We start from the raw sequence: 26270 nt of genomic DNA on the forward strand, positions 1-26270 counted from the left end.
TTGAATGGATACACAGTCTGATTCAAACAGCATGATACAGGGCCAACAATATCAGAGATGACACCTTAATAACAGGTCAGAACAAGAAGCACTTCAGCAGCCATGAGGAGATGATAGGGGGATTGCAGAGGACAGTGGAGGGAAAAAATGTTGGGTTAAGATATTTCTACACACAAAGAACCAGACACCACCACTGCCTGATAGTGTTGACAGATACTGACAAACCTGGTATTTACAGAAAAGGATGTTTCAGCTTTAAAACATTTTCTCTGGTATCTGTTAGCAGAGCTCCTGACACAGCAGTAAAAGCCTAGAGACACAAACTAACTATGGGTTGTTTCACCCTGTTTTATGGCAAATTAATTTAACGTTCCACTTTAGAAGCTGCTGTACTCATTGAACACCAATACCAATATCAAGACCAGTATCTTTCTATGTCTGATTTTACCTTATGTGCTCTAAATTCACAATAAATCAAAACAATCATTGGTCACATTGTGGAAAGTTGTAATCTGTAATCCTTAGGGTTAAAAAACTGTGAACCATTCGTCAACTTAACATTCCCTTCTTATTTTACTTAAATCATCATTTAAACCCATTGTCTAAGTTAACATTAAAGATATTATTCCAATTAAAGTCAGTAAAAAGCCAAAAATGGTGGTTAACTAAGTTGATTCCTCTAATTTTGGATCTGCTGTAACATTCAATACTGAACTTTTGTTAAGTCCATTTGCTAATCATATATATTTCTACATGAACTGTCCAAGTTATTCTGGCTAACCATCAATCATACACTTCTCTGCTTTGCTGTATACCATGCATTTAGAGCTCAGTCCATTAAATTTAATTATTGATGTGTAAGTACACAGAGGTTGACATTTTATTGATACGGAGACTGAAACTAATGATAGTTTCCTTTGAATGTCTTTGAATGTATTAGCCTTTTCTCTGCCCATCAGTGATCTCTTTAAATGAACTGTCAGGATGACACGGCACTGTGGGAGTGTTTTCAAAACTGATTGGACTGAATAGTGTCATATAAAGGTTATTGATCTCATTATATCCTCTGCAAGGAAATCAGTACTTGCTCAGACAGCACTGGAGTGCATGAGCTGTTCTTGAACATTTACACCAACAGGGTGAAAAAACAAGATATTTCACTTTTTAGTGGTCAGAAATGTTTTAAATTAAGCTGAACTTCAGGTTCTTGTTGTTTACCAGACATAGCACATTTTATACTTGTAAGATCCTAATAAAGCCATATCTCAAAAACCCAAACCATCCTATAAACAAGTTCTGACTTCTAAATGTTTCTCAGCCAAATAACTCATGTTATGTTGGTTGAAACTCTAACCACAGCAGCAGAAAAACATTTTATATCTGGCAAACCTCACTACTCGAGCTGTGACCTTAACACTCCCAACAGATTTATTTTGCCTGCAGTAATTTGAAGAGTTATGAGATAATAATTTTAACCCCCAGCCTTCAGGTGGGCACTGAACAGGTGGTGGGGCTGAAAGTTTGAGCACAGCACTGGTGCACTGCAGCGCTGCAGAGGCAGAGACCAGAAATTAGCTTAAACAGATCATCAAATCAGGAGGGGGAGTTTGTCAGGTTATTATAAGACAGATGCACAGCAGATGTAAAATCATAGCAGCTTGAGTCACCTGCCTGAACCAACACAGACATCACTCCATTTGTGTTAGTATAACACAAAGCTTAAAGGCTCTTTTAACCTAATTTCAAGAAATATCAAAAAATGAATAAATTTAGTCACACCACTGATTCCACACAGTACATATGTATTATATAAATATAACCTACTAATACTGAGCTGAGTAATACTGTGCACTGTTCTGTGCTTGTATTGTGGATCTAGTCCAGCTTCATCAGCAGCTGCTACACTTTGGCATCGCTCACAGTTCTTGCAGTTTTTCCATCAGAGGGAGTCCTTTCTCTGAAATGTAATGGACAAGAGGCTGGATAGGAAGTTTCTTGTACATGCTCTGAGAGGATGAAAGCAACCAAGTGGTCATAAATTTTCCCAGCTGGCTGCAGAGGCTGCTGAACAGCTGACATGCTCCTTTAAATACAACAGTCACACAGAGAGTGTATTACTGTGAGTAATTCAGGCATGACATCCACAGATGAGGTTATTCACATGCTGCTGGAACCGCAAAGGTTTCATTAACACCCCAGATATAGTGTCACCACGTGTGTTATTTATCTGTTAATGTTGTTTTTGTCGAGACTAACTTCAGCTGCAAACTAACAGCTTTTTTATAACTGGTCAAACACCTGACAGCCTTTTCTCATTTACAGGGAAGAGAGCCTGAGCAGAGCCTGAGATTAACTGCTGTACAACAGAGGCTAAAAGACCATTACTGTTGTTTATTGCTGTGTGTCACACTGGACACAGTTGCTGTTGTGTTACGCGTGCTCCTCATAAACTCAAGCTTCATCGTATTAAATCATACAGCAATAACCAGACATTTCCTTGTTCACTGGTCAAAGCAGGTCACCGTTGTCTTTATGGCAGCAATGCAGGATCACAGCGTGAAAGGGCTTTAGAGCAAGGAGGCAGAACCATCATTTCAGGTGTATAAAGATTTGTTAGTTTGATCAGTTGAGAGATTTGGCAGCCATTGAAACATCCCACAAGTTCTTCATACTCTTTTACCTCAGAGCTCCTGTCCGGCCAGATAACCATCTATCTTAGTTTTTCAGTCTGAAAAGGGCACCTTTAACAAAAAGGGCAGGCAATCATGGCCACCGCTGTTCACGCCAGCAGTGAGCTGGAAAGCAACAGGTTAGAACAAAAGCTATAAATTACATTTACACCCTCTCTAAACCCAAGTCTGCAAGATACGTGTTCCTCTTCTGCTGGAAATACCTTTCACATCCATTGTCTCACCCACTTCTAACTCAGAGCTGCAACGGTACAATGCATCCCCCTCTGTCAGGAGAAGACTGTCCATCAGAGCTCCCATAATGAAAAGTGAGTTCTACCTCTCCTCACTATCCTCCCTTCACCATAAACCCCTTTTCTTTTTCTGCCGGCAGCTGCCATCTCCTGCGGCCCTCTCATCTCTTCCTTCTCTTATTATTTCTCCATCCCTACACGGTCTCCTGCTCTGTAAAGTCACAGTCAAAGTCAGCAGTAATGAGTGTGAGCACTATGTATGGTGAGTAGATTAAGCCCATCTCCATGGTATAGGGTAACAATACAAGGGTAGATTTTCCTCATATGGTTTCTTTGATCATTTGGCAGCATTTTCGCTGAGACCCAGGATGAATGCTGATTTCTGCAGGTCCTTAGTATTGACTGATAAATGCTTTGAAATTGATATCCCTGAATGCAATGTGATTTCATGCACATATCTCCTTTCCAGTAGATGGCAGTATGTGGCTTAAACAAAACTACTTGTGGTCATTACTTTTACTAGTAACTAGGTTTTGAGTAATTTTCATGTACTCGGTTTGCATTTTAAAAAGCACTTTATCTTATGTCACATTTTTTCTGAAGGCCATCACAACACAACTTGTTCAAAACAAACAGACTCCTTTCTCTGTTCACATCAGGAAAATAAAAATAATAGATTTATCTTTATATCCTCAGCAATCAGCCAAAAAAGGATGTCGATGATTAATAATGCCGTAGGTAAAGAGGAAGAGGTTTGTTTCTGTTGATTGTAGCCACGCCAAAAACTTTTAAAATCTAAATTGCAGCAATGCTCCTTTCACTGGCCTGGGAGTAAACATGAAACTCTGTCAAGAGCTCTGAGACTTGGACATGAAGTGGCCTAAGATTCAAACTGGACATCACCATTTTTTCCAACAGTCAAACACCTAAACATTTAATCATACTTCATGCTATTCATGAGAAACCTTGACACCATTAAAAAAAAAAAAACTATAAAGCAAACACAGAAAGAGGATATAAGTTTTGTTAATCTTACCTTTCCTGCTGCTGAGGCTCCTTTTTCCATCGAAAAGCTGCAGAAACAGATAAAAAAGACTAGTCAACAAGGTTTAATTCTAATATAACCAATAGTCAATGCATATGCAGAACATGCATACACATAGCTTATTTACATCAAGAGAGGATTCAGACACCTCTGAACTCATTCAAAACACATTAAACCCCAGCTGTTCATTGTGCTGTGCACATCTCAACTGTGAGGCATCATGGGCAGACGTGTGTTTCACGTCATGATACGGGGTTGTTGCGAAATGTTAGGGCTGCTTATCACAATATAAAGCAGTATAAGACCTGAAAAAAGGAACAGGTGTTCTATCCCTATTTTCTAACTTAACCAGATGCTCCCAGAAAAGCTGTGACAGAATCAGAAAATTTATTTGCCTTTTACATTTTAGAAAGTGGAAAAAAATGCATGTTCACTGCACAGCTTCCCTACCTGGTTGCTTCCTGAAAGATAAGATGATGTTTCAGTGAGAACTTCTCAAAAAGTGTATTTGCAAAAAAAATGAAAATCAAGATTAATTCTAGGGGATGAAACATGGTGGAAGTGATCAGTAGATAGTGTGTTAAAAGTAGACATGCACCCATCGATCCGCTGGGCTTACAATCAGTGCCGATTTCCTTAATTTTGGGGGATCAGTGATCAGCCCATCCTTGCATATGAAACTGATCTTATATACCTCAGGGAAGGTCTGACAGCCAGCCTTAGTTGCTTTTTGCTCTGACATAAAAATCAGGACACTTTGTTTGTTTGAGTTAAAAAATAAAGATTTTATTGTTTCACAGGTATTGCTCAATGATTTTCAATAAAATAAAACTAGAACATTGAAGGTATGTGCTGTCAGTTAAAAAGGAAATTAAAAAAAATCGGTATCTGCCCAAATCGATATTGGCAGGTCAGGCTTTTTAAAAAAATCTGTGATAGGTGATTGTCCAGAAAATTGTGATCGATGCACCCCTAGTTAAAAGTGATGATGTGCCTTTCTGCCAAAAGTCTCTTCTGTGGGTAATAAAGAGATTTCAGCATTTAACTAAGTCTGCTTCCTTACTATCACAAAACTCTTTACATTGACTTTTATAAACGCAGTATCTAGTTACAGTGGAGCTCATAATGAGCTTTAACCAAATTCAGGAAGTGGCATGAAACAGTGAAAAGCTTATTGCATCAATTTTCTTAATTAAATACATAATTCCCTTCAAGCATGGACACACACACACACACACACACACACACACACACACACACACACACACACACACACACACACACACACACACACACACACACACACACACACACACACACACACACACACTTTGGAGCCAGAGCAGGAAGCAAGGATTTCCAAGAGCTTTGGCAGAGAGCTTTTCATCATTTTAAACTTATTTCTCATTCATCAAAAGCTGATGAATGTTCAGCACCAGAGATTTTTAAATTTCAGTTACTACTTTCATGTTCTGTGGAGATATGGCAGACACTGCTGCATTAAAAGACATTTTTATTGGACACATGAAGTGGTCTGGTCTTCCAGTCAGACTTTTCATTCAATGTAAAGCACAGATGTCAAAATACAGACCAGCTCACTTTCTGCTGACTCAGGGGAGGAATCTGAAATGTGTGTCATTCTTTTTTTACAAGCCATATTATCCCAACAGAATGAAATGCTTCAAGTAGATGACTTCAGGTGTTTGAGAGGTATAAGACTGTAAATCCAGACATAAAAAAAGAGATCTCACAGCTCTGCTGTTCATACTGGAGATAGAGAACAAATCTCATTGTGTCATTAAACAGGGCTTCCAAAACACCATGTTTTATGTAGCTCGTTAAACTCAGTGTGAACAGATGATTTGGGGGTTTCTTTTTAATTATCCATGTTGACTTTTCAGACCAACTTATTTATTCAGTCTCTTTCCACACCGGCTTTGAATGTGTCCCTCTTTTGCTGCTACCTTTGTACTCATAGATAATAAGCAGTTATGACATAGTTTTTTATTTTCAATCTGAATATATCACCCAAGTTTAAATTTTTTAACCAATTCTTAAGTTATTTGATTATAAAAACTGTTTGGCATTGATATTTTGACCTGCACACCGTGATGTACAGAAAATAAAGTCTCTTTAAAATTCATCTCAAAAGCATGAATACACGCACATATTTGAAAATTGTTATAAAATGAAGAGACGAAAATGATTTGAAAAGAAAAAATTACACTTTTTTTATAGGAGCTATTAGAGTTCTTGCCATCTTTGCTGTAGCATAGCCTCATCACTGATCTTTTGCTTTAGATCAGTGATATCCTGTATCTTTGTTTGATATCCTATATCTTTGTCATAAACCTGCATGTTTAAGTGAGTGTGATTTTGTTTCAGTTTACCATGACACACATTGTGCCTTTTCTTGAGGAGTAGACATTTTTAGGAGTTAATCTAACAGTACCTCTTTCATCAACAGGATACCTGAAATACACAAATGCAATGTGATTAAAAGCTTTGATAACTACTGAATACATCGAACTAATCTGATCAAGACAACTCATCAATTGCCCTGGTAAAAATTCTTTTTCAGTTTTAAAGAGATTTTAAGGACACCCTGGAGGATGAAAATATAAATTGATAATAAATCTCTTTGAGTTTATTTCAACGTTGTAATAAAATTGATGTATCTTTATCAATGAGTGGCTGTTCAAAAAGGAACCCAGGCAGTTTGCAGCAGTTCCAGATTAAACTAAAAGTTTTTTTTGAAAATGTAAAACAGTAAAACACATTACTCTGAAAGGAAAAATTAAAACTGAAACAAACTTGACTTTCTCAGAAACTCTGTAATAACAATAAAAAACACCCCAGACCGAGTCGCTGAAAATGCTAAATACATTCCTCCTTTGTTTTGAAGAGTCAGAGAGGCATTACACGTTCTGAGCTGTCGCTCCGTCAGGTTGTGTGTTATTGAGCTGATGAGGAAATTATTCTGGCATTTAAACCAGACTTTAATTTGCTTACTGGGGACCACATTTCTTCCAGGTCATGAGCTGCAGCGGAGTTGTTCAGGTGTGGCATTTTGACAGGGGCTCTGGCATTTTGCAAACAGAGCTGCACACTGCACTGAATTATTCTCTTTTTAAAAATAAGAGACTGAGCTCGGCTGTTTGAAATATGGCCATGTGAAAATAAAATGTGGGTTAAGACTGTGGCACGTGTTTCCGTCTCAGAAGGAGGGCTTATGCTTTCTGAAGTTCTCTTCATTATCACTGACAAGTTTCTTCCTGCTGTGACCCTCATGTTTTACACTTCTGACTAAAGCTGGTGAAAGACCCGAATTACAGCACGTTTTTAACTCCAGAGTTGTGGTATCAAGCAGTCACACATTTTGGCTACTGTAACATTTGACTGATAAAGAGAAAAGAGTGATCCTATAATTAGGGGTACATTTCATGTCCATGGGGTATACTTATCAATTTTACCAATTATTATTTTCAAGCAATGAACAATTTTACAGTGGGTCATTTGGGTGATATTTCATTTTAATTAAATGCGGAATGTGAACGGGTTTCTATAATTTATTTAGCTAAAAACGCGAATCATGTGTTGGAATTTGCAGTTTTTGTGCTGTCCTATTTCTCAAATGTCAAGTTTGCTCTTCAAAATTAAAAATAGAAAACATGTTTGTGTTTATTATTTTTAGTATTATTTGCTTAAAATAATCATTAAAACATGACAAAAGTGTTTTAAAAAACTATTTTAATAATTTATAAGGATAAAATTATTCACTTTATGTGTGCCCGTGAAATATGCGTTGCTGTGTTACCCTTTGAAAAAAAGGCTTATAAATCAGCAATGGTTTATTTCAAAGCCACAAGACTCAAATAATTTGAAGTCACACCCTTTTTTGGGGGAACCATTAAAGTGTGGCATATTTCAACTCCTTCTCATCAATATTTCATCAGAATGATTGTCTGTACATGGTGCGCTTTAATTGTTTGTCAACTGTGTTACCATTATTTTCTTGTGTTCTTACTATAGATGTTAAAAAGAAAAAAAAACTGTGAAGAAAATGAACAGACATATGAGGTGATTGAGGGCAGGTGGTGCCATGTTTAAGGTCTGCAGCTAGTACAAGGGCCAAAAAATGAAAAAAATGTCAACTGTGTTATCCTGTCAACTGGGTTACATGTGATTTTTGTGCCATAATACTTTTCAATTTAGGCTAAACTGATATACAAATGATGAGGGACATTTCTAGGGAGCACAGTCTTGCATAGGAGTGCTAATTAACTATACATTCAGTATAATATGGATTTATGTTGAAAAAATAGTCACAACTTTTGTCAATAACACAATTGACAAAATTACACCCCAATTTTTTTTTCATACCTAAATATTTAAGAATACATTACAGCCTAAGCTTGAATGAATTTAGTAAATTACAGGTATATTATTTGCAATCAAATAGAATATAAAACAAAAAATGACTTTTTTTTTCTCTTTTTTGTATACCTGAAATGTTCCCCTCAATCATAGAATTACTCAAAAAACAACTTACACATGATGGCAGGAGAACTTACACTGCTTCGACCGCAGGGAACATTAAAATGAATGTAAACTGAAGGTTATGGAAGTCCAACACATGAAAGACAAAATCTCCCTGGACCACCTGACCAAACTCACCTTGCCACACTGCTGTTAGCCGAGCTCTCAGCGATCTGCGAGCTGGCGATCCACTTGGTCTCACCCACCACAGTCCGAGCATGCGGCAGGCGGCCCACGTCTTTCACCGTCATCATCAGGTGCCGCGACGACTTCAGGACCCTGACGGCTTCGTCGTGCGGGATATTCAGGAAGCTGCGGCCATTCACCTCCAGGATCTGATCACCCACCTGTTGGGAGGGAACGACACACAGAGGAGTGGTGGAGGGGACTGAGCAAGGTGGCAAGGGTGGAGCAGGCAGAGGCTGTCGCATGCAAAGGTTCAAAGGTCAAAGACAGAGGTATCATAACAGGTGGAGGTGGTGGACGTGTGAAATGTTTAATGAATAAGAGTGAGTACATCGGGTCACAGGCGTCTTGTTAAAAGGAATGACTCTGTTACGTTTGGCAGAAAGCAGGCAGATGTATTGATTATGTAATTGAAAAGACTTTCACATGTAATTCTATATTCTTCTAAGGGTTGAGCCTGGAGCCAGTGGGAAGGTAGAGGATAATGATGTCCATACTAAACACCCTACCACCTGTCTGCTATAATGAGCTGATGTATTGCAGCTTAAACCTTGAGGTCAGTCCACTGAATGTGTAGCTGGAGCCCTCATTACTGCTTAATGGAGCACTATTTTATCCTCAAAATGAGCTTTTTCATCTGCCTTCCTCTGACTTATCTTACAGCTATCAGACATTGTGTTTACAGTTTATTTGGCAGCTCTGAAAACATGGACTCACCACTCTGAAACCCTGTATTTTAAGGAACAGAATAGAGATGACACAATACTTTTGATTGAACATTAACATAGAGCAATTGTATAACTATGGCAACTGAAGTGCTCTTTAAGACATCCTTTTACTGTATATTCAAGAGACGAGTCACAGTGCAGACAGTAATAATGCTTGTTTCCCATAATAGCTCTAAAATGCTCTGGATGGAAATTGAATCATGTCAGGAAGTTTGACCATATTACAGGCTCTCATTGACTCTATTAACTTTATCTGACACCCTTACTGTCATGAATTAGTCACAGAAGACAGGCTTTCCACTCCCCCTTAGCAAACCAGCACAGAGTCACTGATCTTAGAAATTACTTTGTCTGGCATTTAGGCTTGATGTAGTCTTTAGCATTTTAAAATGTCCCCTGATGTCACTTTTTTCTCTTTGCTTTGTTCATATTTTACTCTGCTCAGCCATCCAAACCTCACAATCATTTCATATTCCATTAGAATCAGAGCAGCAGCCAATGAAAGATTGTAGACATTAAAAATCCCTCTAATCTTTTCTGCGTCTCTCAGCACCCTGAGGCAACCAAACTCCACTCCCAATATAGCTTCTACCTGTATCAGCTCCTACAATGATGCAATATGTACTAATGTGACATACAGATGTTTGACAGCAAATGCAAAGGGACATATAATCAAAATGGCTCTACACATGGAATCAAACAGTCACTGCTAACAAGCTCTGTGGCGGTAAGAGCCAACACGGCTGCCACAGCAAACTCCTCTTATGAACACTTACTCATGCTGACAGGCTGAGCTGAAGCCTCAGGGATGAAAGACAGATTTTTAAAACAGATTACAAGCTGTTTATTCCAGCTGTTTGCGTTACAAGACGGCATCAAAAAAAGCTTCTTATGGAGCGTTTAAAGTGTGTGACAACCCCGGAGCTGAGCTTATTGTGAGCTCAGTGCCATTTCTTTCACTTTCGCTTTGATTTGTCACAGTTTTGGAGCAAACTGGCTGTGAAATGTACACAAAGGAGCAGACACACATCATAACAAAAATTTAAATCTTTATGTTAGTATCTCTGTCACCTGAGGAAAAATTGGTTGCCTTACTCTTTTTTTTAAAAAATAGCAGCGTAAAATACCTCTTTTTGTACAATAAAACGTAGCCCTGTTTCACTAAAACATCAAAGGCATTAATAATCAAATACAACTCTGCCCGCCAGGCCTGTAAATAAACGGACAACAATAGTGCTTATTCTAGTTGGAATGGTTTTAAGGGAAGGTCTTGAGACAAATGAGCCAAAAGGAGATGTTTTGGGTTTGGGTAGAAGTCACTTAAAATTCATTGGCAGGTTTTAGTATTTGAGTAAACAAACTAAAACTTCTTGTTTGGATAATTTAATGTGAGGATCAATTTAACAGAAATAGGTGGATTTAAAGGTGACTAAATGGCTTGTTTATGTCAATTTATTGATTTATCTATACTAGGGATGGGTACCTTCCACATTTGAAATGATTCAGTACAGATGCCTGGTACCTGGCAAACGGTGTCAGTACTCAACGGTACCATTTTTTGTGTTTATATGGAAAAAAATATAAATTTGTTTCATAATAAAACCTCAAAGTTTTTCTATATCACATATTTATTTCACAATACATAACCCTGCAATCCTGTGTTCATGTCCAGCATGGAAAAACTTCTACTCTTTCAGTCCCTCACAGTCACAAGGATGCATTTAGGTACCTAAACATGGTACCTTTTGATTTCACATGAATCAGTACCTGGTACTTATGACTGAATTTGATTGGTACCTATAAAAATACCTTATTTGGTACCCATCCCTAATCTATAGGCTACCTGTTTGGTCACAGGTGGAGTTTGAATCATATAGGAATCATATATATCAAATGCAATAGGCCTGGCACAGGGATTATCTTATTATCCACTATTGTAAGTTTATAAATATAATATAAGTTTTATATTTATATTTATTACAGTGAATTTTTTTTTCCTGCTTCAGAGGATAACAAAATGTACAAAATATGTGATGGAGGAATTTTAAGCATCGCAAAATAATTCTCATGTTTCAAAGCACTGATCATCCAAGCCACCTTAAAAGTTGATATCACACTAAACATGTTACAGAAAATTCTAAAGCTTCAGCTGCCTAGGAGTAGCATTTGCAGACGCACCAGTAACTTAATGTGTATCTGAGTCAACCCAAAGCCTAAGCATCCATCCATCCATCCATCCATCCATCCATCCATCCATCCATCCATCCATCCATCCATCCATCCGTCCATCCATCCAAAGTACCCAGATAACCATGCAGGAGAACATATAGACCCCACACAGTAAGGCACATGTCTGATTAGGGAATTGAACCAGGAACCTTCTTGCTGTTACAACACCATACCACTGTGCACCCAAAATCTCAGCAATTCATGAAAAAAATACTGAAGTAACAGACCTTTGCCTTCTTCGCACAAGACCAAGGATCACTCTGTACTTGGAACAGCATCCAAAGTCAAGAACGTAAACTCTGAAAATGGCCCTGTGAGTTAATTAGTTATAAATCCCAGAAACTAGATCCAGGTATAAACTTGGCAACAATAGCGATTTCAGATAGAATTTCAAAGAATAGTACAACATGTATTGGTCTTTTCTCACTTAAACCTCAGACTTACTTCTCAGGTGAGCATTAACTACCTTCTTAAAATGACAGATTTCCTATATCAGTACATTCATATTGTGTCAGTGTTGAACAAAAAAATCTAAGTTTGAAATTATGTTTTGAATGTCCCTTAAATTTGCTTAGCAGCCAAGTTTCACTGTACCTTGATGACAACAACGTAAAGAAAAGAGTGAAACAACACAGGAGAGGCTTCAGGGTAAGAGTCGAAATGCCTTCAAATGGCATATCTAAGGCTCAGCGCTAACAGCTCAAAGAGGACCACAGAGGCCCTGGATTAAGTAGTCTAAAGCTGCCTGAAAAGACTTAATAAGGATCAACTGCTGTCAAAAACGCAATAATGAAATATTTCAATACTTATATAAAAGGAGATGAATTTCTAACAGAGTCTCGTTATATCACCATATCTCATTGCTGGTTTTTTTGCAGAAGACAAGAGATGACATGTTGACTTGTCACAGTGAGAGAAGCAGAGGAGAAATGATCAAATTAATGACTTGGTTTCAGGGTTGTGGCATTGTGCATGCTGACTCACTGTCACACTGTCAAGAGGCACTTGAATGGAACAGAGCCATTATTAATGCTATTAGTGACACTCATCTCTTTTTTCACTGTGATAAGTCAGAATGACTGCTGTGAAAAGATATTAGCTGCTAAGATGGCAGAGAATGGGTAATATGAGCCGGAGCCTGGGGTCTGGAATCAGTTGATGCAGTTACACTCAACAGACACGCCCTTTTCTTTTATCCTTTCTGTTTGGGCTTTATCAGCTGTGTGGCTTCCATACTAAAAACAAATTTCTTCTTTTAGCAAAATTAACAAGAATAGAGAGATATGCAAAAACAAAAAATATTTGTGTTAACCCACATTGATCCAAACTATCAGTCCTGTTCACTGTTTGGCACAGTGTGTCCTCGCCACCTGATCAGATAGGGTTGTTTATCACCTGATGCACTCAGCATATGAATGGAACTTTGATTGTGGCTCTAATTACACGCTGATTAGGTTTTATGAGCCTTTGAGGCTCATTCAAAACCACACACGGTTAATTAAAGCATAACCAATTAAGGAGAGTCAGGATATTAATCTACCAGAGAACTTCTTTGTTTACGTAATGAATGAGAAGGGAAAACTCTGAAATTATCTGTTGTTTTTCTCTGCTCACCCGAGGAGCTGGAAAAACAATCGACTGGCTAACTGTGATAAATGTCTCACAAAACAATGGCGAATGTTCAAGACTTCTAGTGTAACCACCAGCGTTGGCAATAAAGGACTTTTTGTTTTTTAACAAACCAATAAGCAACTTAACAGGTGACTGTGTTCAGGTTAAGTGAAACTCGCCTCTCTAGATTAGTCTGATCTAGATTACTCACTGTCTATAGAATGGAGATCTTTACCTATCAGCATTTAATCCTTCTGTCTTCATCTCGTTTCCGTTTCTGTTTCTTCCTTCTCCACTACCCCAAAAGCAAAATCAAAGCTGATTGCTAAATTGGAACCATTGAGTTATTGTGCGAATCAACACCCTGTAAGTTGCATTATCATTTTATAGATGTCTACCAAACTGGTTGCTGGTTGTCACTAAGTTGCCACATTTAAACCTCCAGAATAGTAGCACGTTTGGTTGTTAACCAGACCAAACAGCACATAACCTTGCTGTTAATCTCTCTTTACTGGCTTCCAGCAGCAGCTCGAATGTGAATTGAAGCTCTTCTTCTGACTTACAAAACATAGACAAGAATGGCTCCTGCCTACCTGGAGTCCCTTATCCAGGTATACACTCTTTCTTGCCCACTACACTCTGCTTGTGAAAGACAGCCCAGCCCAGCGTGGCTCTGAATCTCTAGCCAGACTCTTCTCCTCTGCTGTGCCCAAATTGTGGAAGGGATTACCTAACTCTATACGATCCACAGAGTCCCTTCCTACTTTTAAGAGTCGTCTGAAAACTCATCTGTTCAGGGAACACTTAAGCACTTAAGCTGAGCCTCCTCCTCTTTGTCCTCTGGGATAGAATGAGTCAGAAGGTATAAGACCCAGGGCGTAGTGAATTTTTGGCACTAATTACTGAATCTTGTTGAAGGTTAAAGTATATTGTTGCAGCAATTGAATGTGACTAGTTGGCTAGATTATTCTACATTTTTCAAAAAAATGAAAAAGAAAAAATATATCTTGCAATTAATGGCAGCACCTGCAGCCAAAAAACGTATAGCACGTCTGTATTAATTCTTGCTTGTGTCGTGTCTGCTTAATGAAACTGTAGAAATGTAGCCACAAGGTCACCCCCCTTTTGTGGCCTAATTGTTGAAAAACACAAGCCGACGTGCCGACTAGGGTGTGTAAAAAAAGCTTAGGTGCCCAGTTTGGAGCCAAAACCAATGCTTAAATTCTATCCCGATTAGGAAAACACGCTGAACTGCCCCTTTGGCTGGTTAAAGCATGATAAACTGCTCTCTTGGGTGACAAAAAACATGCGCTAGAGTGCCCTATCGGTTTGGCAAAAAAAGTGTGCCAAAGTGACAGAACTCAGTGCCAAAAACGCTGCATATGCTTTTATTTCTTTCTTTTCAACCTTGTTCTTGACAAAGTCTGTGCACACCACTGGTTGCTGGCCTACTTTATTTCCTCCATAAAGAGACGTGAAGCCAAAAGGCAGCCTGAGTCTCCAGCTGTTGGCACTGTAGTCAGGACTTGCACAGAAGACGTAATACCATCTCTCCTGAATAGAAAACATGTTCGTAATAAATGCCTTTGACGTACATGAAATCAGGTGCAAAGTGCAAACTTAAACAGGTCTGTCTTCAAGAAAAGTTAACAACTTCAAAATTTGGAATTGGAGTTAGGATTGATTTTAACTGGTGCATCAAAGGAAGTCAGAATATCTTAACTCTGATTCTCTTGCATGACACAGCATCCAGCAGGTTTGTTAAATTTAAAGTGTTTGATCTGGAGCGGCTTATTGGCAACACTTGTGTGCAGATTTCTGTTCAGAGAGGGCAATGAATCATCCTCAGATTACAGCAGATAGGAGCCAGGATGTCATTATGAGCAGATCATGTTCAGCCAAACTATAACTACCATAAATATGTTTCTGCACATTTGATAGTTTCACACAAAGGCATGCAGCATTATTTGGTCATAGCTGAGTCACCTGACTGTGCTATGGCCTCCACAATCCTCATCAAGTTTCCTTGGACACTCTTCCTTTCCTCCTTCATTATTCTGCTGCCCCATGCTCCCCCCTCTCCCTTATTATATTTCTATTTCGGAGTAGATGGGCCCTGTCCTGAGTTGCAGGCACTTCATTTTTTGTGATCAATGTCTGCGTCACCGTCGGCGCCGACACAGCGCTGCATTCAGGGCAATTAAACCACAACCAGTGGCAATGATGTTTACGATTAAAGCTTTAATCAATCCAGCCATTTATTAATAGCCTAACACCTTCTTCATCAAGAGGGAGAGGAAGAAGTCTTAGAGCAGAGTGCTGCTCAGCAGAGTGCACTGAAATGTCATGCACGCACACATGCTAAAACATCCCTGAAACGTCCAATTATAGACCCAAACTTTTTCATTATGACTGTCCCTGTGGCCCTGACACAAACCTGCACATGACTGAGGAGACATCAGTGTGTGAACGCAGTCTCTGGTTATATGGTATATGGACGAATCCATTGGAGTATGCAGAAACAAGCTGCCAGTTATCGAACATCATCAAAACTCTGTAAGAAAACTATGTTCTTGTATGAAATTGCATACATGATTTGTGAAGCATTTCACTGGTATTTTCTTTTATCAACTTTAATGAAGGATAACAAATACTGTCAGTGGAAGCATCAATAATTGATTTTGAAGCTATGCATACCCTGTTTCTTGTTTTACATCTTTATTTTTTAACTTACTTTTAAGACAAAACATAAAAAAACAAGATGTCAGGAATGACATTTCTCTGCACCGAACAGTCCTGACTTTTTTTTTTTAGGGCATCATGCATATTTACAAAGGCTTTTTTTCATTTCTATTCCTGCCCATCATCCAGGGAGCTACTTTGTGAAGTCAATGGCACTGAATGTATTAAGGTTGTTACAATGGCATGTATCTCAATTACTTGAACAGCAATCCATAAGAGCAATGCATTTATCAAACAGTGGATTAATGTATTAGACTCTGAAACATTTTCTGCAATAATACCATTCGTAAAGTTTTAACCTCTTTAATATAAGTGACAGAGTGGCTAGAGCACAGCCAGTAAAAAAGATTCAGCCTGAAAAAACTAGAGAGCTCCTTATCCTCCTCTCTCCCGTCTGTTCAGCCTTACAAATAATCCTTAATAGACAAAGATTTTCTCCATTAGTCGACAGATTGAAATGCAAATTAAAATGTATCACTTGGCAAGTGGTGAGTGAGGAATTACATCCCCTCTGTGCTTCTGCTCACACTAATTGCTCCCTACAAAATATCCTTGCTCCTCAGCTCTTTTTTCTTTCCTGCTCGTGCCAGATGACTTTTGACCACACCATCATGATGCCTGCTCCCCTCTGCTTCACAGTGTCAGTTAAATCACTCACCTTGATTGTTCAGTGGTTTAACTCCTGCTCTACATGAATGTAAAAAGTAATTCAAACAGAACAGAGTGAATTCAGGTTCTGTTTCCTGTAAAAGCATCAGAATCAACAAACTCAACACAACACAGGTGATGCTGTGGAGGAGGACCTATAGACTTTTTGACAGAGGTGTTAAAGAGAAGAGGATCCTGTCCAAGCTACACAGCATCCTGGACAATGTCTCACACCCACTCTATGACATCCTGGTCAACATGGGAGCACATTCAGTGCACGACTGATTCTTCCAAAAGACCCCCAGGATGGCACAGAAAGTCAGTCTTCCCTTTGGCAATCAAACTTTATAACTTCTACCTCAGAGTGTCAGACACTTTGTTTGACCTGTGCACTCATCTTACAGCCAGCAGCGTTTTACCTTCGTTCCTATCTATCATCTTATACAGTGTATTAAAGCAGTAGATTCACATAGCTTGAACTCAACCAGTAGCTATATATATATACTAATAATCACTGCAGTATTTATTTTTCGGACTTACTGCGCTAATAGTGTGGTACTTGTCATAGAGTTTAGTTAATTCCTCCTTTCTCTATCTCAGTGGTTCTCAGATGGAGAACCATCTGTACCTAGCACTGTAGGGGGTACACAAGATTCAAAACTGTATATTCAAAAAAATACTTCCAGCAAAATTCCTCCAGCCGATTTTTGAGTTAAATATAAGTTTGAGTTAAAAATCTGAATGTAATATCCAGCTTGTTATTCAACTCCATTATATCCCCCTAAAAACAAGAATCTCCCTCATACCAGGTTGATATGACAAATAACAACATTGTGGTTGAAGCATAGCATCAATGCTGCTTAAAACACAGAGACACTAAACGCAAAACTACAACAGGCAAAATTCTGTTGGTATTTTGAAAAATTTGCTTTATGTGATTTACGTCCAAAAGTTGCAACCCACCCTCGACATTGTGATTTTCATGCAGGTAGAAATAGGTCAACAGTAGCGTGAAGCCAGCACATCTTCAACAGCATTTAATTTTTTAAAATTTTTTTTAGCAAAAATGTATTTAGAGTGAAGTTTCTGTCTTTTTTGTGAAGGAATGACTATTTATCTATTGATAAGATAACAAAACACAGTTGTTTTTTGCCCATCCAGTCCCAATTTTCAGGGTAAACAGCAAACTTAATAGTACAGTGCGTAGAGTGTTTTATGTCTTTTTTTCTTACCAAAAGTGCTCTGCGCTTGTTAGGAGAAACTTGGGGGAAAAAAAAAAAAACATTTCACAAAAATTCATCTCTGACAAATGTTTTCGAACCACTGCTCTAAAATATTATTATCTGTATTTTACAAGGAATTGACTTCCTTTCATTTTTTGTCTTAAAGTTTATATCACTACCCTTTTGTTATACTGTGCATATAAGTAACAGTTACATCCATAATTTCCTCTCTGGGGTTTAATTGAGTGTTTCCGATTCTGAATGGGGCTCTGATAAAAGTCACTCCTGGAAGTTTGCCGGAGCGCTCAGAGGAGCTTCACTGCATGCTTCACAAACAACGGTCACCTAAAGGCAAAGAGCAAAGAGCAATTTTTTCTCCTCAGGGTTTCCATCACTCACTGAAGCTGCCCACACAGCATTAAAATGTTATCAGCCACTGATCAATCAGCCTGAAGAATCAGAAACTCAATGAGCTGGCAAAATATCAATCACAATTTTGTCTTTCCATAATTAGAGATCGTTCATGGCTAAAATGAAGTTTAAAGTATGTACTCCATCTATAGAAAACTCTGCTGCATAGCAAATTGTGAACTTCTTAAAACAATAAGCCCCTTGAGGGTCATTCAGAGGTCTTGACTTCACTTTTGTATGAGCTGGTTTATAATATAATAAGTGCCAACCTTACAGCTGCAGGTATGAGAGGAAAAGTAAACAACAGAGACCAGCTAGAAGATAGAAAGTAAAAAGAAGATAAAAAGAAAAGAGGAACAACAGAAAGGTCAACAGGAATAAAGTTAGTTTGAAGCCAAATTTTTAACATGAGTCAAAATGTATAAGGAAATGAACATGTTGCTCTGGTAACAATGAAGGGAAAGTAAAATAATAAAATAAATTTTGTTGATATTTATAAAAACATGTTATTATCTTATTTCTGCCCTTGTAATACAGCCTTGCTTTCAGCACAGAACATGATGATGAGCAAAGTGCGAGTAAAAATCAGGCAGATCGAGGTTAATTGGGGGTAACTTTAACACTTTGGCGAATTAAAATTTTAATATCAAGAAGAAAGCAGGGGAGAAAAAACTCCCCATCTTCATCAGATTGTAAAATATATATCAAGGCTTGGTTGGAACAAACGTACACCCTGATATCAGCCTGAATCACTGCTGTGAATCAGAGATGGGAGACAGAGGAGGCGAGCAGACAGACTATTACACTCGAAGTGAATTTTCAGAACGGAGCTTTTTGATCAGGACTATTGTTAAAGTTTCCTCTGACATTATCAGAGCTCTGTGATGAACAGCCGGGGTCAGACAGCTCAGAGCTCAGTGGTGGCCGACACGCAGAAAGGAGATGGACGATAAAGTGCCAGCTCCAGACCACTGATCCCATAAGCCACACTAAACACACTGAAAGGGTTTTATCTGCTCCCCAGGCACATTTTTTTCACTCTAATGTTTCTCTTTCTGTCTGTGTGTGTGGGTGTGTGTGCCCTATCCAGATCATATAGAACTGCAGTTTGGGTCAGACGCTTTACATTTAATTTGTTAATTCAAGCGTCTGACCCAAAGATGGGCAATCCCTCCAAATTTTTCAAAATGTATTTCTAGGAAAATAGCCCTGTTTTATATTTAGGTCAGTACAATAATCCAAAAATGTGCTTCTAGCCTTCAAGAGTACGATGTGCAGCAGGCATATCACGTCCCTATCCTAAACAGTTCTGACTCAGCTTGGATGCTTTCGCAGCCAACTTAAGACATACAGGAAGGAAACCTCTGGGCAGTGTTGACATTATGTCTGACATTTTTCAACCACAGTATATTTTCTGACTGAGGCCCACACTGATGGCTACATTTTATGGTTTTCTCTTTGAAATATCATGTTTAACCTTCTTCCTGTGCCAGCCTCTGGACTTTTCTTTCTTGTAGTAAATAAAAGTCTGAGCCTTCGTGGAACTAGTACCAGGATTTAAAACTGCCAACTACCAAAGAAAAACAAAGAAATATGCTTTCTCATACAGTAAACCAAGAATTTTGAAGATTATCTACTTTTGAATGTGTTTTTTTTTTTCATTAATTTTCTTAGTCTTTAATTGTGGACTCCTTAGAAGATTCAAAACATGTCAGATGTACGTATAAAGTACGATTACAAAAAAAAAAAAAAGTCATTTATACACATTGACATGAGCACATAGCAGGTAATATCCAGAATTCACCACGACCAAGTGTGTGCGAACAATGATGACATTTGTGTCTTGTTACTAGTGTTCTGTCAAGTTTTGATGCCTTGTCAAGAAATGCTACCATAGAAAAAACTGACAGCAGATGATGGAGTTAGTTAGCTAGTTACTTAATTACTTACTTACTTAGTAAGTTAGTTAGTGCATGGAATCAAAGTGTCCACAAAAAGGGGAAACTGTATACAGCGCATGTTTTGATGCTCCATCACAGAAATCCCTCGTTAAGGTTTAACGAGAAGCGTATCTATAAAGAATGGTATTTTCTATCAAATTATACCTTCAGTGGTGCCAACAGCAGAGGGTCCTTTTACAAGAAGACATGGTGGAGCCATTTCCGTTGAACACCCAGCTTTAATTAGTACAGGTGTGTGGTGGGCACTGATGAGACTAGGTGCGGAGACACACTAAGATTAAAATTGTTTTTGATCACAGGCTGGTGGCAGTCTTTCTTTATTTTGTACATTTGGAATATTGGTTTAATTATGTTGAAGTTTTGTATAAATGGATTGGAATATCAGATGGAGACCTGGCCTGATGTTGTTGTTTTTTTGGAAATTTAAGTAAGCACGCTGTTAGCCGCAAGTCCAACAAGAACCGTGCGTCAACAACACGTACAGTGCTTACACACATTTATTTTACCACCACCCAGTGTCAGGTGTTTGCCATCACTGCCCTAAACAAACAGTATACAGCTGACCATATTGTCAATCCACCAGGATGTGTAAGCTCTTTAATCAAAATGATATATTTAATCAATGCTAAAATATGACTATTGTTGTCAGAAAATTCTCAAACCAACTATTTAACAAAAAACAGGAAGAAAAAGAAACACATTATTATTATTTTATTGTTTAATTACAGTTATTTACTTGTGTTCATCAACAGAGAAATATTTTTTGTTGGTTTGCAATTTTGATAAATTTCTGACTTCTCAGAATTTTTTGGCACAAATTTGAAAAATGTCTGAAAAGTAAAGAGAGTAAAAGCACTTCATGGTACTGTGCTGTTTTCTTATTTTATGACTGGTGTTCTGATATTTTTAAAGCTTCGCGGAAAAAAGCTTTTACTTTCAAAGTATGTTTTGAGTTTAACTCTCAGAACTGAAGAGTGAACCACTTGCATTGAAATTTCAGTTTGACTAAATGGTTTTTCTTTGAGATCCATTTTTGAATTCTGATTAAATAAAAACTGGGATAATATTTTCACTTTCATTCTTTGTCCCTGAACCAAAGTCTTTGGAGCCTCTGTTTGGGATTCAGGCCTCCCACTTTGAATTCATCAGTTAGAGATTTGGTTGAAGGTCCCCTTATTAAAATGTGTAACCTTGCTTACTGATAGAAATCTTCTTTTTGATCCCAGAAGAGGAGCTCAGTCAACCAGAGCTTACTGCACTGTTTATTTTAAAGGTGACTTTATGCTCTTTCTTCACAGTCAAGGACATCTCCACTGAACAAAATAAAGTGTCTGTAATATGGCTCTAGTGATTACATTTCAATTGCACCAGCATTTAGAGCCTCTTCACCATCCAAGACATGCTTCTTTTTTTCAAGGGAAAACAAAAATGTGAGAACAGTGTGTGGGCTGCCCATCTCTCTAATCTCTTCCTCTCGTACTTCAGCTCCCCTGATGTCTCTCATCGCTCCTGTATCTTGGCAGAAGGACGAGAACAGCGGAGAGATTAGATATCGACTCCTTCCAACTGCTTCTACCTTTGTCTTCTTAAATGGGCAGAGCTTGTATCAGATTAGAGAGTGTAAATGAAGCATGACTTCCTGAGAAATTAAAAGGGATTGATACATGGAGAGTGCCAAAGAGCCAGAAACACATTTATCTTTAGCTTGGGACTTTCAATGGGAATGATCATAATTTAATTAAACCCTGCTGCTCCCTTATTTGCTTTGAATGACTCTACTTCAAGACTCCAACAAGCCTTTTTGATTTCTTTAATCCTTTAGGAAGTATTTATTCTAAGTACGAATGCTTTTCTGTTAAATTTCGCTTCCCCACTCCTCCTTATACATCTCCCCCAAACCAATCTATTTCCTCTCTGCAGCCATCCGCTGTCGGGGATCCCCTGAAACCATCAGCCACTTCAGTAATGTTTCCCAAATCCCAAAACCCTAATCATACTTCTTCAGGTTATCCTCACAGCAGAGAGGAGAAATGAGGAAGAAGCTGGTATTGATGTTTTCTGGTGCAGTGAGTCACCGCTCTGATTTTTAGGCCATAATGTTTTTTAGAAGGTCACCACATTCCTCACACTGACACACATAAACTCCAGAGAGAAGATAATCGTGGCCCAGTTTATTCCTCTGAATAGTCTGCTTTCGATAAAAGCGAATTTTTATTGCTTTTATGAAGTACAGCTTCTGAAGTGAAGGCATAAATTCCAACAATAAGACAGAGGTAATATTAACTCTTATCATTACAAAAGCAAAAGTCTTATAATTTAAAATAATAATTATTAATTGATTATCAAGACTCCTTAATGACCTGAGTCTTCATTAATATCACTATCAATTATTCTGTTATTATGTGGCAGGTTCAGACAATTATGCTTGTTTCTTAAACACGTTTGGGGCATTTACGCCTGAGGAGAGGCAAGACAGGTGCGGAGTAGGGACTAGAAGATGACATGTTGCAAAGAGTCATGTTGTAAAGCTGAAACCAGTGGCTGCTGCAACAAAGACTAGAACCTCTCTATTCAGGGCATACAATTAGGTATGGGAACTTTCATAGGTACCAACCACATTCTGTCTAAAGAACCGGGTACTGATTCACGTAAAATCAAAAGGTACCACGATAAGGTACCTAAACACATCCTTGTGATTATGAGGGAGTGGAAGAGGAGGTGATTTCCATGCTGGTCATGAACACAGCATTTCAAGGTTATATATTGAAGATTAAATATGTAAAACTGAAAAAAATGAGATTTCATTATGAAACAAATTGATATTTTTTACCACATAAACACAAAAAAGTACCGAAAATGCCAGGTACCTGGCATTGGTACTATATTGTTTCAAATGGGAAAGATACCCATCCTGACATAAAATTATTTAATGCTGAACAGCAACAATAGAACTGGTATTGTTCATATTGATCAATAACATATCAGAATGTAAACTAGAGTCACCTTGTTTAAGAAAAAATTTAAAAAAAGCTTATATTCTGCTGATTTTGGCACCCAAAGAGAAACTAACCCATACACAGGGAGAACATGTAGACTCCACACTGACTAACCACAAAAAGACAGAACAAGAACTTTCTGTGAGGCCGCAGCACCAACCACTGCCCCCCTCTGCCATGTTAACTGTCCATCTAAGGTCTGATTGAGTAGTCCAAGTGACATTCAAAGCTTTACTTTGGTTCTTTTAATAACCTAGTCCAAAAAATTGACTTCATGTTTATTTCCTTTTAAACCACAAGAAGAAATGATCTGTTCATTTAGCATATAACAATAACTGCCACCTGATCTGAAAAGTCTTAGCACTGTTAAAAGAAGCTCCCTGATCAAGAAAACAACATAGTTTGGATAACTGTTAAAAAAGCTTCTAAAAAATGAAAAGAGACCAATGGTTAAAAAACTGACACACAGTTTTCTTCTGATCTGGAAAGCAGACAGCTAACATACAAACCAATGTCTATTTTGCATGTTATCTGTTAGAATGAGCGCCACGATCGCTGGACCCAGGAAGTAGTAAGGCAGACAGTGTTTTCATGGCAGTGGGTTTTTCCTCAATACAATGAAGAGCTTAGTACTTAGACATGCAGCTTACACTGGCAATTAATAAAACAATGTTTGCCAATGAAAATTACATTGTATACATAAGCCTATCAACTCACAGTAAAGGTCTCTTCTCTTATCATTTCCCAAGCCAAGTCTTGAGAGCAGCCTGAGAGCTCTCAGACTGGGTGGGCAGGAGGCTCTTTCCAACATTTTGAATATGGACTACATCCCCCTCTTCAAACTATAGTTGCCAAACTTACCCCATCAAAAATATTTCATCATCTTTTTCAAAATACAGGTCACAACATGCTTTTTTTTAATGGATAGCAAAATAAAGCAGACCAATCATGTAATCACACGAAGGCAAAGATCAATCAGAAAGTGTGTTCAGAAAACTCTCTCAACAACTCGATCTATGAAGCTGGAGGAACATCTTAATGATGCAACTCTGACAGCAGCGCAGCTCGCTGCAGCATGAGTGAAGTCTGAGCATTTAAGCTTGACTGACTGATCCTGTCTGAGCATACTAATGACCCAACACACAGCCAGACTGCATCTAATAATCCCTCCAACACACAGATATGCTAAACTGTATCTTAATGGCCCAGAGCTTAAGATCAGCAAGGAGAAGAGTCAAAAACCCTGTGCATCAGACCGCATCAGACCAGGGGAAACTCTTTTCTGATGTTTGTCATCGCGTTTTATCAAGCCGCTCATGCTGGCAAGACGTCATGAAAGCGTTATGAGAGTCAGAGTGGTGTTTTAGAGGTTTTAAAGCACAACAGAAGCTCACTGATAGGAAAACATCTGTCCTCAGACAAGAAATGCTTCACTTTACAATGAAAGCACAGAAAGCAGGAGAACTCCTGTAGTTCACAAGCTGGAAAAAAGATGGACTAAACATTTCTAACATGTTGACCTTGAGTTTTTGGCTCCTGAAAGCGTCTCTGGAAAGAAAAGAGGTTTCTACTCAAGAAACCACTCAAAAAATTTTAGATGTTCCCAGAACTCCTAAAAGAACCCATTAAATATTTAATTTATTTTCCCCTAATATAAATATCTAAAAATAAATCTGACACAAGCCCTAATCTGGTCCCATGCATGTTTTATTTTTTCCTTATTTTCATATATATATATATATATATATATATATATATATATATATATATATATATATATATATATATATATATATATATATATATATATATATATATATATAAATATATATGTTTTCATCATCAGCACTTTTTTTATCGACCAAAATATTTACATTGCATGGATTGACCATAAACAATCTGTAAATCATAAGGAAAGTGGTGTCACCTGCCTGATTTAAAGCCTATAATAGGCATGCTACTGGTGATGATGACTCATGATTTGGGTAAACTCAAGGACCAAGAGGTGGAGTTGTCTTGTTAGCAATCTACAGTGCACCAGCCTGTTGGTAAAGTTAGCCATGTCCCCATAAAGCAAAACTCTTACCTTCATATTAAAAAAAAAAAAAACCCAATAAGTTATAAATGATCTTAACCCTGTGTGCATGGATAGATAAATCAGCTATTCATGCCAACCTACCATAATGAGGGAGAAAGAACGCTATAAAAGTGGGACTGGTTTAAAGTTTCAGTAAGTCCAAGTTCTTTCAGCTTTTGCAATGTAGTAACTGGTTTTTAAACAATTGTTAGAAAAAAAGTGCTTTAAAGCCTTTCCTTTTGGTCTGCCATCAGTGTAACTGGTTAAAAATCAGAGTGTGTTACAGTTCAGACTAAACTTTGAATCAGAGACATTAAAAAGGGAATTTAGAAAATGAAAACAGACATCAGCATTAGCATATTTGAAGACCATTTGCTAAATTTGACATTCAAACAGAAGATCAGCCCATGAACTCACAGTTTTTTTGCCCAATGAAATGCACAGAATCTTACAATCTTTGTAGTTGGTGCTGTAAAACAATGAACTCTTTCACAGACATGCAAACATCCATCTAGACACACAGTCGGTAAGTCATGCAACTTCCTTTTTTGCATGTTTCAGGGAGACATGTCATGCTTCATAACATTTTTCCTGAAAAAACCAAAAGCTTCAAAGAACCACATCCTCCTTACAAAGGATAACAGAAAGGAGGCAGACCTGGAAAAGGAATTTGACATTAAAGCCGGTGGGTGAAGAGGTCTTAGCTGTCAGCACTGACAACTCTCATGCTTCTCTTCCTGACGTGCTCAGACTTTTTATGACTGTGAATGAAGTCTGCTTTTTTAGCCAAATTTGAATTATTAAACACGGCTTAAGCCTTCTGAGATCCTCCACTAAATTCTTAATGTGAGTTTAAGAAGTTTGGACCTCACCTAATAAGATCATGGACGTGTATTCTTATCACCTACTTTGACTCGTTATCCTTTTAAATATTGAAAGAGATTTGTGTCT

The 26270-nt window shown here is 38.0% G+C and overlaps 1 protein-coding gene across 1 annotated transcript in view; it reads right to left on the minus strand.

Annotated features, from left to right (window-relative positions):
• whrna (whirlin a) overlaps window positions 1-26270 on the minus strand; it is a 193196-nt gene that overhangs the window by 38539 nt on the left and 128387 nt on the right. The window contains exons 4-5 of the mRNA XM_074690346.1: window positions 8646-8854; window positions 3960-3996 (exon numbers count right to left, since the gene is read on the minus strand). Of these exons, the coding sequence (XP_074546447.1) occupies window positions 3960-3996; window positions 8646-8854 (246 nt within the window). The remainder of the gene's footprint in view (window positions 1-3959; window positions 3997-8645; window positions 8855-26270) is intronic.

The sequence above is a fragment of the Halichoeres trimaculatus genome, unplaced genomic scaffold (genome assembly GCF_033239565.1).
Source record: "Halichoeres trimaculatus isolate MK-OKI-2021-1 unplaced genomic scaffold, fHalTri1.1 fHalTri1_scaffold_16, whole genome shotgun sequence".
Classification (NCBI taxonomy): domain Eukaryota; kingdom Metazoa; phylum Chordata; class Actinopteri; order Labriformes; family Labridae; genus Halichoeres; species Halichoeres trimaculatus.